This window comes from Chaetomium globosum, genomic scaffold (genome assembly GCF_000143365.1).
Source record: "Chaetomium globosum CBS 148.51 scaffold_6 genomic scaffold, whole genome shotgun sequence".
Classification (NCBI taxonomy): Eukaryota; Fungi; Ascomycota; class Sordariomycetes; order Sordariales; family Chaetomiaceae; genus Chaetomium; species Chaetomium globosum.
Genome location: NT_165981.1, coordinates 149,372 through 165,808, shown reverse-complemented (window position 1 = coordinate 165,808; position 16,437 = coordinate 149,372). Strand labels below are relative to the sequence as shown.

The window sequence follows — 16,437 nt, the reverse complement described above, 5'->3', positions numbered from 1 at the left end:
CTAAGTAACTTCATCACACAATGGGGATTCTTGCATCACTTGGATTGGGAAAATGGAGCACCGCGGTGTAAAAAAGGCGGCCTCTAGCACCGGTTTGACCTCATCGCCGATGTATGACGCCGCATTCTTGAGTCTCCAGTAAGCTATATCGTCATCTAGGGGCTTCAGTAATCAGATCCCGTAAAGATTAACCTCTGTGGCGTAATCTCACAGAGCTGATAGGTTCCGTGTATTTTGTGCGTCAAAGAAGCAATTTGCTTCGCTACCCTTCGTCACGTAGACGACCATCGAGCCGTAGGCCTTGCTTGTATCCTTCCTGCTGAGCCAGGCAATCTTGGCAATGTTGACGTTGTTCTCTGTAGTCGTGGTTCCAGGGATGGGACGTCATGGCCGAATCAGCGCAGATTGAAGCTGCTGACGAAGAAGCGGGTGCGTCGCTCTAGTAGTATAGTCAACCCATAATGGATGTTGACCCTGCAAACCTCATCTTTCGCCACTTTTTGACAGAAATCCGATTTTTTTTGTTCGTGTTCGTGATTGTCAAGGAATGCGCGACGGAGGCATGCAAAAGCAGGAGCGAAGCAGCGAGTCACAGGGGCCCTGATGCCGTAAGCGGCTTTCTTCTTGCGATTTGATTGGCCAGAACAAAGCAAAAACGGTCCGTGCACCTCCACCGCCAAGACCAACTGCGAGATGCCAATTCGAGGAAGCAAAATGCAGATGACGCCAGACTTCGAGATGCTATCGAGAGAAGTCGAAAAGGAGAAAAAAGCCAAATTCTACAGTGAGAAGTCGACAGTACAGGTTAGAAATGACACCGGTTTTTTGGGTTTTTTTTTAATGGAGAAAAACTGGTCCGTGCTTAGAGCAGGCCATGGCATTTTTGACCTAAGGAACCTGGAGTTCCTCCAGGCAAATGCCGGGAAAGGAGACGAGTTATTTTTAGCTTCAATTCTATCGTAAAAAACATCTCTTTTAAGAAGCCCAGCCGCCCATTAAGTATGTCACAGAATAGGCTCTAAGCTTTCCTATACTTCATCGTGTTTATCTGGGCGAGTTTGGCATGCAGGGCACTTCCGTAGGTATGGTAAAAGTTTAGTCTATTACATTATTACATAACTACCTATAAAAGCGTAGATGAGGACGGGGCCGTTGCACAGGTGAATGGAGTATGGTCCTTTGGGGAGACGGAGATGAAGTCCCTTATGACAATACTCTTCTATCGTGGCGTCGTTATTGGATATAGTTGAGTGCAAGGTTCTGCAGCACCCTTCCCAACATAGATAACCGTTAGTGTCTTCTATAACCGCGGGTCCGCGTGGGAAGCCACCTACCTTAGTCAAGCTGAATTCCAAGTGACTTATGTTATTTTCCTTCTAGAATTGTGTTCCTTTAGATAATGGTTAGTTACAGTCAAGTTGTAATCGTTGAATAGGAGCTAGAAGAGAGGAAGTGGAATGCTTGTCACAATGGTCTGGCATGCCAGCTGGCGCCCCGGATGGGAGAGGATAGGGGTGGAAAGGGGGGTTAGATGGGAGAACGACGAGAAAGAAGATGAGGCTGCCTCCAACGTAGCCGGCCGAGACCCTCGATAGCTAGGGCACCGATGCGGACGCCGTGGACGAAGGCGCCAATCTGTGGTTTAGACCCCGTGCCAAGGTCGCCTTGCTACCATTAACAACTTCTAAAGTGACAGAGTATACATCACCTAGCTACCCTTGAATACCTTGTTGCCGCGTTGTACTGTGCTGGCAGGCACTCGAGCTCAAGGCATACGCCTCAAAGTCACAGAATGGAGAAATTGCAAGCGGGCAAAATGAAAAGGGAGAGGGTTTGACAGCTGGTTGCGCCATTGTATCAGAGTTTATATTTCCCCTGTTTATAGTCCGCTGGAACAACAAAAGGACGAAGAGATACTATATAAACAGAGAAAGTGAAGTCAGAAAGCTTCGTTCCATGCACTCGGGTTTGCTCCAAGAGCTTGTCGAGCAGTGGATTGGATGCTACAAGATCCTCGTGCTTTGTGGTGGTGCTGTGGGTTTCCCACTCGCTGTGGCATGCGAAGTAGCATGGGTACAGCAGAGGCAAGACTTGTCATCACTGCGGTGAAGGAGCTCAAGAACTGCAGAAGGTCGGGTTCTTGCTATCCTTCCCGCCTCGACGATGGCGCCGCCCAAGGGCGCATCTTCTTGAGTCATCCGGGATTTGGGAAACACTCATCCACAGGAGCAAACGGCCCGGACATGAGAGGCAGATGCGATACAGATGTCCAGTTATATCCCCCGATACAGGAAAATGCTAGATCATGGCATTGAGACGGATCATGGCATTGAGACTACGTGATACAAAACGGCGGGGTTCGACGTCTGGTCCGCGCTTTTGATACTGAGCATAACACCACATTTTAACCTCCACTCCTCACACATGTGTTCCCCATATATGCGTTCACAGCAATCTCGGTCCCAGTGAGCCCCGTAAGTTCAGGTCCAAGTTCGCATTAATAAGCCCCCCCCCCCACCCAAACTCAGCCTGGCGCGTGCGCAATTACATCCCAAATGTACAGTCTAAACGCCCAACTCACAACAACAACAGTCCCCAAAAAAGAATATGTACATCATCGAAGATAAACAAAGCGAAGCAACGCAGCAAGCAAGCCATGCAACCTCTTCAAACTGGCTTCCCACGCTCAACCCGAAACCCAACTGCCGCCTTCCCCAAAATCCCCAACACCACCCCCCACCCCCCTCCCTAGTGGCCCTTCTTTTACGACAACTCCATGAGACTTGCCCATCCCCCCTTCTGCGTGGGCGAATTCCACAGGGGCATGTTTCTGGTCCATGGACGGGGCCCAGGGATAGGGCACATAGCCGCCGTTTTGCGGGGGGCGGCCGGGCGTAGGGCCCATGTTGTAAGGGCTGCTGCTGCTGCTGCGGGGGATACTGGGTGCTGGGGCGGCGGTGTGCCTTGCATGGTGGGGCGGGTAGACGGGGGCCCGGGGTGGTTGTTGGGCGAGACGCTTCATTGTGGGGGGCCTCATCTTGGGCCCGGGGGCGGGTGCCATGGAGTGGACGGGGCTGGCGGAGGGGTTGGCCATGCTGTAGCGCGGGTCGTAGGCGCCTCCGGGGGGCGCCATGGCGGCCATGTCGGGCGGCGGGGTGTGCTGCTGCGGGTTGGGGCTGCCGTAGGGCGGGGCCAGGCCGTGGGGACCGCCGGGCGGGCCGCCCATGAAGCCGGGACCGCCGGGGGGTCCGGCGTGGGCGGCGGTCATGGGGGGGGGAGGGCGGATTGTTCTTGTTCTTGCGGCGCAAGAGGAAGAAGATGCCGAGGCCGAGGAGGCCGAGCGCGGCTGGGGAAGGGGATTGTCAGTCAGGTCTTCTTTGAGCGTGATCGGGGATTACGGGGAAAGGACTCAGCGCAAGACGGCAGACGTCGGAGTCAGTGCTGGGAATGAAGGTCGTAGTGGCAGCCACACCCAGAAGTTTCCGGGAGAGTCTTGTCTGGTCGCGGCGCTGGTCCTCACGCCGGGGAATTGGTTGCCAATCGTCGTCGTCGGTAGAGGGAGAAGGGAGGGTTTCCGTGGAGGGAAGGAAGACCTCGGGCCGGCGGCGGCGGTCGGATGAAACCTCGGCATCGTTCAGCCGCTGGGAGGTCTCGCGCGCGCTCGAACCTTCTTCCCCCCGGTCGGAGTATGAGAAATTACATTTGGTGTACGTCTTTGCCGCGGTGTCGCAGGTCGGGAATGGTGAAGCCCCGACAGCCGGAGCCGCTTGGGGTCGGCGGTACGAGAAGGACAGCGCAAGACGGCAAGTCGGAGTCAGTGCTGGGAATGAAGGGTCAAGTGGCCGCCACACCCAGAAATCCCCAGGGAGGAAGCTTGGTCGGTACCAGACCCGGGTCCTCCTCGCTGTCAAAGTCCGGTGCGAGTCGTGACGTCGGTAGAGGCATACGGCAGGCAGGCCGTGTAGATCAGGCAGTCCGTGGGTCAAGCAGGCCAAGCCGACGGCAGAAGCCTCGGTGTTGTAGAGACACTGGGCGGCCGAGTTTGGCACAGCGACCATAGTTGGAAGCCTGCGAAGTATGAAGCAGTGAGATTTGGATTGGGCGATGAGATGGGTTTACTGAAACGGTGAAAATTTTCCATCCACGTAGCCGGCAGGTGGTTGGTGTCGCGCTTCTGGGCCCCAGGAGAGCGCGGGCGGCCAGGGCGCCGCCGTGAGCACGCGAGGCCGTTTCAAGGTGAACCACCGGAGTCCTTGAAGCTTCGGGGGCGGGTGTCTGGATGGGACCGCCAGCGGCGACCTGCTCACGCCCCATGCCAGCAGACACGGCGGGAACGCAGACGGCGGCAGCGGCCAGCCATCGGAGACTCATGACGGCCATGTTGGGCTTGTCCTAGTGCCGTTGAGACTTGTCGGTGACTCTGGGATGGCGACGGGAGCGGAAGGCAGGAGGAAAGAATCGTCGGAAAAGGATGACCGGGGCGGTGGGTGGGCTAAAACGGTCAACCTCTTCCAGCGACGACTGGCAACTGCATCCTTCGGCTCATGGTCCCCACGGTTCCCATGCACCCTGTCCTCCGCATCGCACACCATGCCGTTTCGCGGAGTGCCAAGGAGAAAAGAAGCGACGATCACTGGCGCCATGTTGATGCGCTAGCGACTTTGGGCGTCAGCCGCACCGGCCATGCACAGGAACAGTGTGGCACAGCGAGCGAGATGGAGATGACAAGCACGAGCAAGGCTTGCGGGATGTGCATGGTCCAATCTGCGAGCAAACGGCGCGTCGATTTGCAGACGGAATATCGTGTTTCGAATTGAGACTTCTCGAAGGCCGGTAGCCTGGGCAGCCCGGGCAGTCTGGATCATAAAAGCTGCATGTCTCGCTCATCCCCGTTGGGGTTCTTTTTCGGTTGATGAGCATCAGGCACCGACGGGGCACCCTGGTTCTGCTCATCCACAGTATGGACATCCAGCATCGTGGCGCCCAGAAAGTCGCAGCGGGTCATTTCCACCGCCCCTCCCCCCGGCCCCCCAGTCTTTGATGAAGGGGATTGGGGAATATTTTCAGCTTGAAACCCTGTCGTGTTCTCGGGCCATCTTCCCTCCGCTGACGGATTTTTGCACAAGGGCAAAGGCACACGGGAGACTGCCAATCTCGAGCCAATCCAATCCATCCACCGGCTGCGTGGTTGTGGTGGGAGAGAGTTATTTGAAGATTGGTGTCGGGCGTCTTTGCCGTCGGGAGAAATGGCACAGCAAAATAAAGAGTGTTCCGCTTGACGAGGATAGGAGATCTGGGGAACCACAGCGTTGGGTCTGACGCAGGCTTATTTTAAGCTTTCGGCCCCCCGAGACATTTTTCCTCAGAGGTTCTCAGGGTCCAATCCACCCATCCACCGCCATCCCCGCACCGTCCCCGCTTGGCTTCACAGCGAGACAGCCTTTGACAGACCAGTGTTGTTTTCGGGAGTCAGGGGTTAGGGTTGCTAGTGAGTGCGTTCACCTCCGGACCGAAAGGTTTTCCGTTCAAATCGGGTCGGGAACAGCTTTTTGGGGAATTGGTGGAGGTACCTGGTACGGTACAGTCCGCAGGGACGAGGGCCTACAATCCCAAAATGTTGTCTCAATAATAAAGGGACCTCCTTAAGCTTATTAAATGCCTTGTTGGATGAATAGAAAAGAACGTCGACAACCTGGCAGTGAAGAAGGTTGAGCGACAAGGTACCTAGGGAGGTACCGAAGTCCCTCAGGCACCAAAGCAGTTGGTTCACCGCCTTCCAGATTTTAGTGGTTCTGCTTGGCAGAATAAGGCCCAGGGGCATTTACTTGCAATCGTTTAACGGGCGGTGAGCTAATTCTTTTGGTGCTCGTCGGGCCATCTGCAGACCAGAAGAGGAGAAAATACAGGGGCAACAACCACGAGACATCGCTCCACCAAACACAAGCACAGCATCGTCATTTCCAAATTAACTGAACTACGTATCCAAGTCCTTTTGCAAAGAAGGACAACTATTCCTCATAATTGATCATTTAAATGGCGTCTCGCCGGGTCGGTCGTTCGATTGATCGGTTTGTTCTGTGATGGGGTATTCAGGTTCTGGTACCTAACCAACTGTAATTGATCCAGAGCTTCAGAGTCCTTCACTGCCAAATCTTTTTTTTTGGGCAAGTTTAGTGGCACGGGGTCCAGTTCACCGCCTTCCTAAAACATCAATGCACGGCTGACCGCCTTTCCTCTGTAGTGCGGTAAAGGGGGGAGGGGACCTAATATTTCCTCCCCCCAAACGGCGAAAACGTCCTTTTTTAAACGATTTGGGTGCATATGAAAATATTGATCTTACGCTCTTAATTCAGGATATACAGGCATGAATTCCTAGCTACTGTGACTGGGGCGTGTCTGATACGGGCGTTCCTAGCGATATAGCCACATCAGGCCCAGTTGATGCACCTCCCTGAGCCCCATCTACTGCATTTTGCTGGCCCTGCCCCCGTGCGGGGCCTCTACCCTGTCCTCTCGGGCCCCGCGACCGCCGGCCTCGGGCTCGGCCCCGGGCTTGCTGCTGCTCCTGTCGTTCAACGAGCTCCCACCGCGAGGGGTCTCGGGCCCGCGTGGCGGCCGAAGCTCGGCGGTAGTTATATCCACGGGGTATCAAAGCGACGGGGATCTCCTCCTGACTGACTGTAGGCCTACCACGCCTTGTGATTCCTACTAGCGGCTCTTCGATCGCGGCGAAGGGGTCGTTAGCGGCGAGGCTCACCTCAAGGTGCCAGTGGGGATGGGTATCGAGGTAACTGAGCTCCTGGTTGCTACGTAGTTTACGCTCGATATCGTGGGAACAAGGGAGGCCAAACTGCTGGTGGAAAGCCCCGGTGCACTCAGGGGGTGGTTCCCTGTGCCTCTGGGAGGCAGTCTGTCCGAGGTCACTCTTGACCCTGCTGTGGCAGATCCTGTGTTGCTGCGCCACGAGGCCAAGTGCCTTGCGGCTAAGGCGGTAGCGTAGGTCTCCCATCCATCGACAGCTGCTGTACTGCCCGAGCTGGCGCGTGGCCTCCTCGCCCTTCTTGGCGTTATATGAAGCCTCTTGGTCCTTCACGAGTTGCTCGACGCGGCTGGCGAGAAACCGCAGTTCTGCCCTTGAATTCAGCAGGTACGACTTCACCTCCTTGTGACTGCCCTCTGTACGAGAGGTGACCCGAACGCCGAAGTTCCGATTTTGACGGGTGAAGCACTCGAGGAAGTGCTTCCTCCATGGGAAGTAGGTCGACAAGATGTAGGAAACAGCGGGTTCTTGATGCTCGGCGAACTGGTCGATCAGCTGCTGCCACGCCATCTGGAAGTCGTCAATCGTCGAGGCATATACGCAGGCCTTCCAGACAGACAGAAAGCCGGCAGGGGTATCTTCAGTATCTTGAATCGAAAGGGGAGGGCCGATGACAGGGGCCTCTGCGATTAGATCCCTGAAAGTAGGGTCCACGTGATTACCCTCTTCTTCCTGTTTTCGCAGTGCCTGCTGGCTGGGCTGTTGGCCGTCGGGCCAGTTCCATTTCCTCTTGGGTACCACCATACCGACGACGCCGGTTCCATGTCATTCTCATCCCTCCAAAGCCCACCAACACAAGGGATAGCATTCTTCTTTTTCGTCGGCAGGAATATGGAACATTGGAAGTGCCCCATGAAATTGTTTCATGTTTTGAAAAACGGTTGTCGGTTCAAACCAGGCCGGGAAGCCAAACTGTGGAAGTTGGACCTGTTCTTTGCCTGCTTGAAGCTCATTTCTGGTTTAGTTTTCGGCAACTTGCAGTTTGCCAAATCAACTTGGCCTCGGCCCTGCAAGGCAGTCGCCTGCCAGAGGGCCATCAAGGCCATCATCCACCTGGTCACCATCTTTCTTGCTCTGTGGTTACCGCCTACAGGTCAAATGTTTTTATTCTCCCTGGCCTTAGTTGACAATGGTACGGAAGGCGGGGGATCTTGCCGCGTCCTTTCTTGCAGTCATTGGGGCTTTTCAAGCAGACTCAGATTGGCCGGTGGCATGGTTACTGCTTGTTGAAAAGCACGACCTTAGTGTGTTATTGACTGGCCTCACTGGCTTGCTCCTTGTTTGCAGCCAGCGACGCAAACACTTCATGTGGAAGGCCTTTGCGACTCATGTATGTCTTTCGATGAGGCTTTGCCTGACTTGACGAGGTTCTGATCAACATTTAAACCTCATCCCAGTCCAACTTGTAGCTTTGGCTCATGGTTTCTCCACCAAATTTGAAGCGGTGTGCCGGCGCGTCCCACTGTCGCGCCAGCAGCGCACGATCTCGGAACCAATCTTCCCAAACATCCCCCACCGCTACGACCGCCATTGGACCTTTGAGGCGATCCATGCGCTCTGCCACGCCGGCGTTCTGGAACCTCTCACGTCGTCCGACAGCCACGCCACTCTGAATCGCGTCGATTAGGTCCTGGCTCTGTGCCCCGGCTCGGCCGTCTGCCGGCAACGGCGGCAGCGTCAACAGCAAGGTTACCCTGCGCGCCAAACGTTCGCCATCTACGGTTCCCAGCATAGAGCAAGTTACTCCCGTGTTAGTAATCCTGGGAAGGTGGAAGGGTCCATTGCGGGGAGGGTGAACTGGCGCTGGAGGGGGTACTTTGTCGAGGATCATGCGGGATCATTGTGTTAGAGCTGGAGGAGCTGTGGGTTTGTGGCGTAGCTTAGTGGCAATACATCAATGCTTGGTCGTGGACTCTCTGAACGTCGCGGCCCCTAAGTCCCTTGCTTACCCTCCCGTTTCCTCAGCCATTCGTTCTTGAGTAGGCACACGACAGAGCCGTCTTGAACTCCGTGACATGCCCGGCCCCCGCTCCGCCGACCCGTCATTATCCGGCTTTTTCTGTTCCCTGAATTTTGCTTTGCGCCCCCTTTGAACTACCTCAGAGGCTGACCTACTTTTTGGATTATATACTAACATCCCTCCCGGACTCTATCATATCTTGACCCTGGAACTTCCTACCCATCGAGGGTACGGGACCCCCTAGCGACTCACTATTGCGTACACAGACCACCCATTCCATAACCCCCCATTACCGCCCGATGTATTCCCAGCTCTGGGTATGCGACAGACATAACGATACCGGTCGTTGATACGCAGCCATGTGTCCCAATAAAATGACATTGGCCTTGGAGACCTGGGCGCCGACCAGGTATCACCCATAGCTTACCCGGTCCCGCAGGTGCCTTGCAGATAAAGAGATAGTTACTGGTAGGGAGCTATGCAAGAGGGCAATCTGCCGTAGTTGCAAACAGAAATACGTTTCGCCAGGCGCCGACCTTTTTTTTGAAAAGGTCCTTTTCAGAACCTAGTTAAGAAATTTTACGCATGAATCTTTGTTGATGACCAAGTGGCTAGCACCTTTGCATCTCTATGAGGTGGCGGGGGACAGGGAATGATGTATGGAATACAATATGGCATTTTACATGGCAAATCAGTCTAAGGGGGGGGCTCGATCCATATGTATTTGTAGATGTAGTTTGGGAAGGAAATGTTGCTCCTGGGCCGCCAATCTGATGTCAACAATCACCGCCCGCTGCGCCCCTGACAATCACATAGCTGACGAATAATCATGCCACATCATCCAGCCCAGTTCGCCGACGTATTGATCAAGGATGGATGGAATATACTCCCACCAATCACTCGAGTAGTTTAGCCATGTCATGGCGCGGCAATATTCCCAAAAGGTTGGGTACCAGCCTGCACACTCCCAGTCAATGATGACGACGCCTTTATCATCGTTGCGGAGAATCATATTCCCCGGTCGGAAGTCGGCGTGGGTAGATACTGATGCATGGCCCTTGAATAGGGCTTGGTAGAGCTTTCGGAATACTGGGAGCTTTTCCCGCGCCGGGGTTTTCATGCGGACATCGAGGCATCCCCACATGGCATCCGCCCACTGCTCTTCCGTCTCCTGTGGGCCTATAATCGCCTCGTCTTCGATTGGGAGTCCTAAAAGCGAAGCCATGAATGTGAAATCCCAAGACTTCTGCCTCCATATGCCCCCATAGTAGCCTGGGGAGGGCATTCTACGGAGTTCGTCCATGTTCCGCCGTAACTGCAACGCCGCAGCTGTCTTCTGGGAAGCATTCATATCTTTCCAGGCCGAGGATAGCGACCTGCCTGGAATGTCCTCCATAACGATGAAGTTCCAGTTGGTTTCCTCGTCGTGATAGAGCGTATAGACGGTTGGCACGGGCACATTGGTACATTGTTGGACGAGGAGCATGTTCTCGCCCTCTTGGAGCTGCACGCGCGGTCCATATTTGACGATAAAGAACTCACCAACAAGGGCAACAGCGGCACGCCTCTTGGAAATCAATTCAGCTTTCAGGATTTCTTCCGTGCTTGGTAGCGGTGCTGGGAGAACACTCTCGGGGGCAGTGTAAGGGATAGCAGGTCGCAAGGCCATATTGTCTGATCAGGTTCAACAAGAGTCGAATGTCGGGTGCGGGTTGGTGGGGTTCAGGAGGAGATGTTGGAGCAAATAGAGTATTTAAATGGACTGGTTAGATCCAAGATTTCATCCCAGATGAGATCGAGTATAAGGAGAAACAAAGTGATTGAGAAAGAAGGTGAGTGACAAACAAGGGGGTGAGAAAGAGACGGGGTAAGTGAGAAACAAGGTGGGTGAGAAGGAGACAGGGTAAATAAGTGAGAAATATTATTATTATTATTCATACTCCGCTATGCCCTAGGGCGTGCCGGACCCTCAGCTATTTAGTGTACAGGAAAACCATGCCCTCCCGGGCCGGGTGAAAAACCCATACCAACAATCAAGGAGCGATGCGTTTTAGTGAGTCTACGTATACAAAGAGAGGAGGCCTCCTGGCCTCCGAACGGGGGCGCTTCAGGCCGCCGCTTCCAGCTCGAGCCTCCTGGCTAAGTTGTACATCGGCAGCTTCCCTGAGTCCATCAGCCAGTCGAGAACTCTCCTCGCGAGCCGTGCAGTCGTGGGATTGATGCCGTGTAGAACAGAGTAAAAGTCCCGTCGTGTCCGAATTCCAGTTCTCTCCCATCTTCGAGTCAACGGTGGGGCCAAACACCACACTACCAGGTGTTCGGCAGTCTCTCGTCCCTCGCCACACTCGCAGGCAGGAGTCAGAACCTCCGGGACTCCCCGTGTAAACAAGAAGTCCCGTAAGCCTATTGCTCCCGTCCGGATTTGAATCAGGAGTGAGCTCTTCGCCTTGCTGAGACCGTCGTGCCTCCTTAGGGTTTCGTTCCGGAATAACGTCTCCTGCTGATGGTCAAAGTCGTCCGCCGGCCTGGTGATTGCCCTGCCGTCCCGTTCCTTTAACCACCTCGCTTTCCAAGCCTCTTCTACTACCCTGTTGGTATCAACGGTTCCCCCCGTCCAGCGCATGACCAATAAGTGAGAAATAGGGTAGTTAAGTGAGAACAAGGTGTGTGAGAAACAGACAGGGTAAGTGAGAAACGGGGTTAGTGAGAAACAAGGTGAGTGAGAAATGAGAGGAGTGAGAAAATAGGGTGGATAAAAAGGACAGGCAAATAAAGACAGTGGTGTGGCATTGCAGCAGGGAATATGATTACCGGCCTGACTGTATGACCGGAGTTCTGTTAACACAAGAGAAGGCCGTTCAGAGCGCTCCTCAGGGCTGTGGCATAATTAACAAAAGCCTCAAACCAAACAAACTTTCCAATTCAGGTACGAAAGGGGTAGTGGAAATTTCCGCCACCGCCTCAGCCTTGGCTTAGTACCGACTGTCAAACAAAGGAGCGATCAAACCCTTTCCACAGTATGCCATCTGCGTGCCCATATTATTCTCGCCGTTTCCGCGCTGGCAACTTATATTAGCCCCCCTTATTTTGCTTTATTCATCAATACCCCCCCACCCACAAATGACCTTGACCTCAATTCTTCACCATTTGCTACCATCATCACACCCCCATGCACGTGTATTACCCGTGAACGCTTCTTGCTCCGCAGCCATAAAGCACACCCCGCACGTTCCCTGGGCGGCCATGGATCTGGATAGTGCACGATACAGCATCGACATTCAGTCTCCTAACACACCCACTTCCAAGTTCGAACAAGAAGAAGCGGAGCTGCTTCCTGGCAACCTTTTCTCTGACTCAGAGGACTCGAAGCCAGTCAACGCCAGGGAAAACCCGGACAGAGGGGTCAGGTGTTTAAACCTACTACTCGCCATCCTTGGCCTCTTTTTTGGCCTGCTTGCCGTGGCCGGGTGGGTTCTTTACTGGCGAGCATTATCGGGAACACGCCTGATGGGGGAGATCAATGGCCTGGTACTGGAATTTTGGCATCCCGAGCTGCGATCGCCTGGTTTGGGCCCTACTGATATGCCCAAGTTCCAATTGTGCCGATGCTTTTCGAGGAGGATCCGTTGTCGACGCCGGACCACAAGACAGTCGAGTCCGCCAATGTTACGTATGAGTATTGGGTGTCCTTTATGCCAAGTAAGAGGATCTACCATCTCCCAGTTGCTTCATGCGCGCGGAAAAGGTTAACGATAACAAGTCGGGAATGGTTTCATGTCGGTGCCTCACGACGACAACCACATTCTTCCACCACCAATGGTCGATCAAGGAGGCGAATTCTACTCGATTGCCGTCTTCCACCAACTTCATTGCCTGGTAAGTACTGGCCAACGAGGTCCTTAGCCACAGAGTGTATTCTGACGTCGATTACAGCACAGCATCATGAAGATGTGGAACCAAGTCAACGACGATCTCGAGCGAGCGAAGCGCGGCCAGCTCCACGACCGCGACGGAGCCGAGGATACCCACCACCCCGACCTGAAGCGCCACATCTACGACTGCTTCCGTTATCTGCGGCAATCTCTTGTGTGTTGCGGTGACACAGCACTGGAGGGGCAGAACCCGCGGGCAAAGATACCGGACACGGATGGGACGGGGGCGACGCACCTGTGCAAAGACTTTGAGAAGATGAGGATGTGGGGGGAAGAGAGAAGATTGAACGACGGGCACGCTATTTAGGAGGCAGAAGTTTTGGATTCATGTTTGTAACCTCACATAGGTTCATGCTATCTTCGTGCCAATGTTAGGGTGTGCCATACTGTAGCTTCATGAATGGAAATATATACCGACCGTTGGCTTCGAAGAAGATATCAAGAATCGCGAAAGATTCGAAAGCTGTAGGATGGTGGCATCAACGATAATACCCATGTAGCTTGTCTCTGTTAGCTTCTCGACGTTAAGATGGCTTGTGATGAATGCGGTACCTTGTCAAGGGGGGCTGGGTTGAAGGTGAGAGACGCTGGAGTTACTGGTGGTGTGTTGGCAAAAAGGTGACACAACCAAACGTTTGATTGGATAGTACCGATTAAATTCAGCTTTACGGACAGTTGGAAGAAGAGGTGCAAAAAGGGGCCCGTGTTCATGCATGCATGTGCATGTACCTTACTTCTCCGACCCCCTAACTGGCTCGTACTGTCACCTCGGCCGCCTTCAGGCCATTCGCGGAAGCGGTGACCTTGATATCTCCCGTGGCCCCCTTATCCGCCCGCACAACGGCTAGCGCCAACCCGCTGAATGCCTTCCGCGTCAGAGACGGAAACGCCGTCATGTCGGCCGGATCTCCGTTATCCGTCGACACGATCCGGCCCGGCCCCTCAACCGAGAAGGTGATAGCGTTGCTCGCGTGCGGCACCGTATCACCGTTCCCATCCACAACCTCAACACTCACAAACGATAAGTCATAGCCATCACCACGAATAACCTCCCTGTCCGCCGCCGCAGTCAGCTTCTGCGCCTCGCCCACCGTCTTCCTGGTATCCGTCGCCCACGGCTCCCCATTCTTATACGCCACCACCGTCACATTCCCTGGCTGATACTCCACCTTATCCCACCGAAACCTCGCCGCATACTGCCCCCTCTTCTGCCTCCCCGCCGACTTCCCATTCACAAACAACTCAGCCTCATCCCCCGACGAAAACACATGCACCGGCGTGACCTTGCCCACGCGATCCGCCGGCCACGACCAGTGCGGCAGCAGGCGCGCCATGGGGAAATCGGGCCGCCAGCGGGCCTGGTACTGGAAGAACCGATCCTTCTTGAACCCAGCCAAGTCAATAATGCCAAAATACGAGCTGCGCGCGCTGTCGTACGGCGTCGGCTCGCCGATGTAGTCCCAGCCGGTCCACACGAATTCGCCCGCCACGAAGGCATGCCGGTCCTGCGCCTCAAACACCTTGTCTGGCGACGAGCCCCACGACGGCGCGTACAGCTCGTACGCGCTCACCTGCAGCGCCGTGGGGTCGCCCCCGGACCCCGGGCCGACCGTCGCGCTGTTGCTGGAGGTGACCGGGAAGATGTAGGTGCCGCGCGTGGAGAGGGTCGAGGCGCTCTCGCTGCTCCAGATGAGCTTGTTGGGGAAGGCCTTGTGGAAGGCGTCGAAAGAGCCTTGCGTGGAGGTGCCGTGGCCTTCGCCTTGGTAGTTGAGGCTGATGATGTCGACGACCTTGGCAAGGTCCGAGGTCGGGCCGGCCGCGTTCATGGCGGCGGTCGTGGGGCGGGTCGGGTCCTCGGATAGGAGGATATCGCGGAGCATCTTGGCGGTCCTGCCTCCCTCAGCGCTGGATTGCTCGCCGAGCTCGTTGCCGAAGCTCCACACAATGATGGACGGGTGGTTGCGGTCCCGGCGGATGAAGGAACGCAGGTCAGGCTCGTGCCAGTCGGGGAAGATGGCGTGGAAGTCGTTGGTCGTCTTTTGGTGGTTCCAGCAGTCGAAGATCTCGTCGACTACCATGAAGCCCATCCGGTCGGCCAGGTCGAGGAACTCCGGGGCGGGCGGGTTGTGGGAGGTGCGCAGGCTGTTGCTGCCCAGTTCCTGGAGCATTGATAACTGCCGCTCCATAGCGCGGTGGTTGTAGGCGGTACCGAGAGAGCCGTGGTCGCCGTGGTTGCAAGTACCGAAGACGCGGACGGGTTTCCCGTTGATGATGATACCCTTATTGGCATCATATGACACAGAGCGGATGCCAAAGGGGGTCTCGTAGGTATCGATGACCTTCCCGTCCACGGATAGAGTCGTGATGGCGACATACATGTTCGGCTTCTGGGCCGGTGGCGGACCCCAGAGGAGTGGTTTTGTCACCGTGGCCGTGCTGTTGACCGATTTCTTTTCTCCAGCCGGCACCGTGACCGTCGCCTCCTCGAACTTGGCCACCGCTGCACCGGGCTTTCCAGTGTCGGCGTCAAGCTCGTGGATTTCTGTCATCACATCCACCTCCTGGCTGGAAGCAGCTCCGTTCTCCACATCCACCACAAGATTGACCTTGGCTGACCCCTCCGAGACGTCTGACGTGGTGATATAGGTCCCGAACTGACCCACATGTGTCGGGTTGGTCTTGACGAGCCAGACATTACGGTAGATCCCCGCGCCTGGGTACCAGCGGGAGTTGTCGAGCGGGTTGTCGACGCGAATAGCCAGCAGGTTGCGGTCATCAAACTTCAGGTAAGGGGTGAGATCCACACGGAACGAAGCGTACCCGTACGGCCACCCACCGACCAGGCGGCCGTTGAGCCAGACAGCGGCGTACGACATGGCGCCGTCAATATCCAGAAAGATGGACTTGCCCTTGTCGTCCGGGGACACGGTCAGTTCCCGACGGTACCATCCCACGCCGTTCGAAGGCAGGCGGCCCATACCGCCGCTGACGCCGGGGGCGTTGAAGGGCCCCTTGATGGCCCAGTCATGGGGCAGATCCACGGCCTCCCACTTGCTGTCGTCAAAGGAGGTCTTTACGTAGTCGACGTTGCTACCCGGGGGGTTGCCAGAGGGCGGTTGGTGCTTGGAGCCCTTGATGAAATCGTTGCCGGAAGTGAGTACCCATGGCTTCAATGATTTGTACGAAAGCGAGTCGGGGTTTGAGGTAAAGCGCGAGAATTTCCAGCCTTCGTTAAGGCTGACACGCCGCACGCTCTCGCTGGCCTGAGCTTCAACAAGAAGGGGGGCTAAGAGTAAGAAAAAAAGCATCGTGGACAGCCCACGAAGGGACCGGGACGTTGGTGCGAGCCGTTCCATGGTCCGGACGATCATTGACATGCCCATGAGATATCAGTCATGATACAAAAGGCGGGGGCAAGCAAGAGCCACTATATACCACCAGGCGCTTTCGTGGCATTATTACCTTCAGCATAATATAGTCAGGCCGTGCTGCGGGACAGCGGCGGCTGGTTGAGATCTGGTGGGACCTCGATGCATGCCGCAAATCAACTTCCCAGTCCGGTGTCATGGTTGCATCAAGTGTCTTGATCGGCGCTTGCAACTATTTCCTGGATGTGTTTGGTCTGATATTTATGCAGTGCCACCTTGAATCTTCACCTTGCGAGACATATGGCAATGAGAAAGAGGCAGGTAAGCAGGTATTTTTGTTTTCCCATCCCTCATTCG

At 55.2% G+C, this 16,437-nt stretch overlaps 6 protein-coding genes across 6 annotated transcripts; 1 reads left to right on the top strand and 5 right to left on the bottom strand.

The window, feature by feature from the left end:
• Nucleotides 1-386: 386 nt before the first annotated feature.
• CHGG_08392 (uncharacterized protein) lies at nucleotides 387-635 on the top strand (the record flags this gene model as incomplete). The annotated part of the gene is made up of 2 exons (XM_001226318.1): nucleotides 387-429; nucleotides 508-635. The coding sequence occupies 2 exons, from the start codon at nucleotides 387-389 to the stop codon at nucleotides 633-635; spliced, it is 171 nt and encodes a 56-aa protein (XP_001226319.1).
• A 2,051-nt stretch (nucleotides 636-2,686) lies between these two features.
• CHGG_08391 (uncharacterized protein) lies at nucleotides 2,687-4,380 on the bottom strand (the record flags this gene model as incomplete). Its single annotated transcript, XM_001226317.1, has 3 exons — nucleotides 2,687-3,346; nucleotides 3,399-4,028; nucleotides 4,120-4,380. The coding sequence occupies 3 exons, from the start codon at nucleotides 4,378-4,380 to the stop codon at nucleotides 2,687-2,689; spliced, it is 1,551 nt and encodes a 516-aa protein (XP_001226318.1).
• Nucleotides 4,381-6,376: 1,996 nt separating this feature from the next.
• On the bottom strand, nucleotides 6,377-7,564 carry CHGG_08390 (uncharacterized protein; the record flags this gene model as incomplete). The annotated part of the gene is made up of 1 exon (XM_001226316.1): nucleotides 6,377-7,564. The coding sequence occupies one exon, from the start codon at nucleotides 7,562-7,564 to the stop codon at nucleotides 6,377-6,379; it is 1,188 nt and encodes a 395-aa protein (XP_001226317.1).
• Nucleotides 7,565-8,201: 637 nt separating this feature from the next.
• CHGG_08389 (uncharacterized protein) lies at nucleotides 8,202-8,789 on the bottom strand (the record flags this gene model as incomplete). Its single annotated transcript, XM_001226315.1, has 3 exons — nucleotides 8,202-8,536; nucleotides 8,637-8,680; nucleotides 8,770-8,789. The coding sequence occupies 3 exons, from the start codon at nucleotides 8,787-8,789 to the stop codon at nucleotides 8,202-8,204; spliced, it is 399 nt and encodes a 132-aa protein (XP_001226316.1).
• A 799-nt stretch (nucleotides 8,790-9,588) lies between these two features.
• CHGG_08388 (uncharacterized protein) lies at nucleotides 9,589-10,449 on the bottom strand (the record flags this gene model as incomplete). The annotated part of the gene is made up of 1 exon (XM_001226314.1): nucleotides 9,589-10,449. The coding sequence occupies one exon, from the start codon at nucleotides 10,447-10,449 to the stop codon at nucleotides 9,589-9,591; it is 861 nt and encodes a 286-aa protein (XP_001226315.1).
• Nucleotides 10,450-13,458: 3,009 nt separating this feature from the next.
• CHGG_08387 (uncharacterized protein) lies at nucleotides 13,459-16,020 on the bottom strand (the record flags this gene model as incomplete). The annotated part of the gene is made up of 1 exon (XM_001226313.1): nucleotides 13,459-16,020. The coding sequence occupies one exon, from the start codon at nucleotides 16,018-16,020 to the stop codon at nucleotides 13,459-13,461; it is 2,562 nt and encodes an 853-aa protein (XP_001226314.1).
• Between the last annotated feature and the right edge of the window lie 417 nt (nucleotides 16,021-16,437).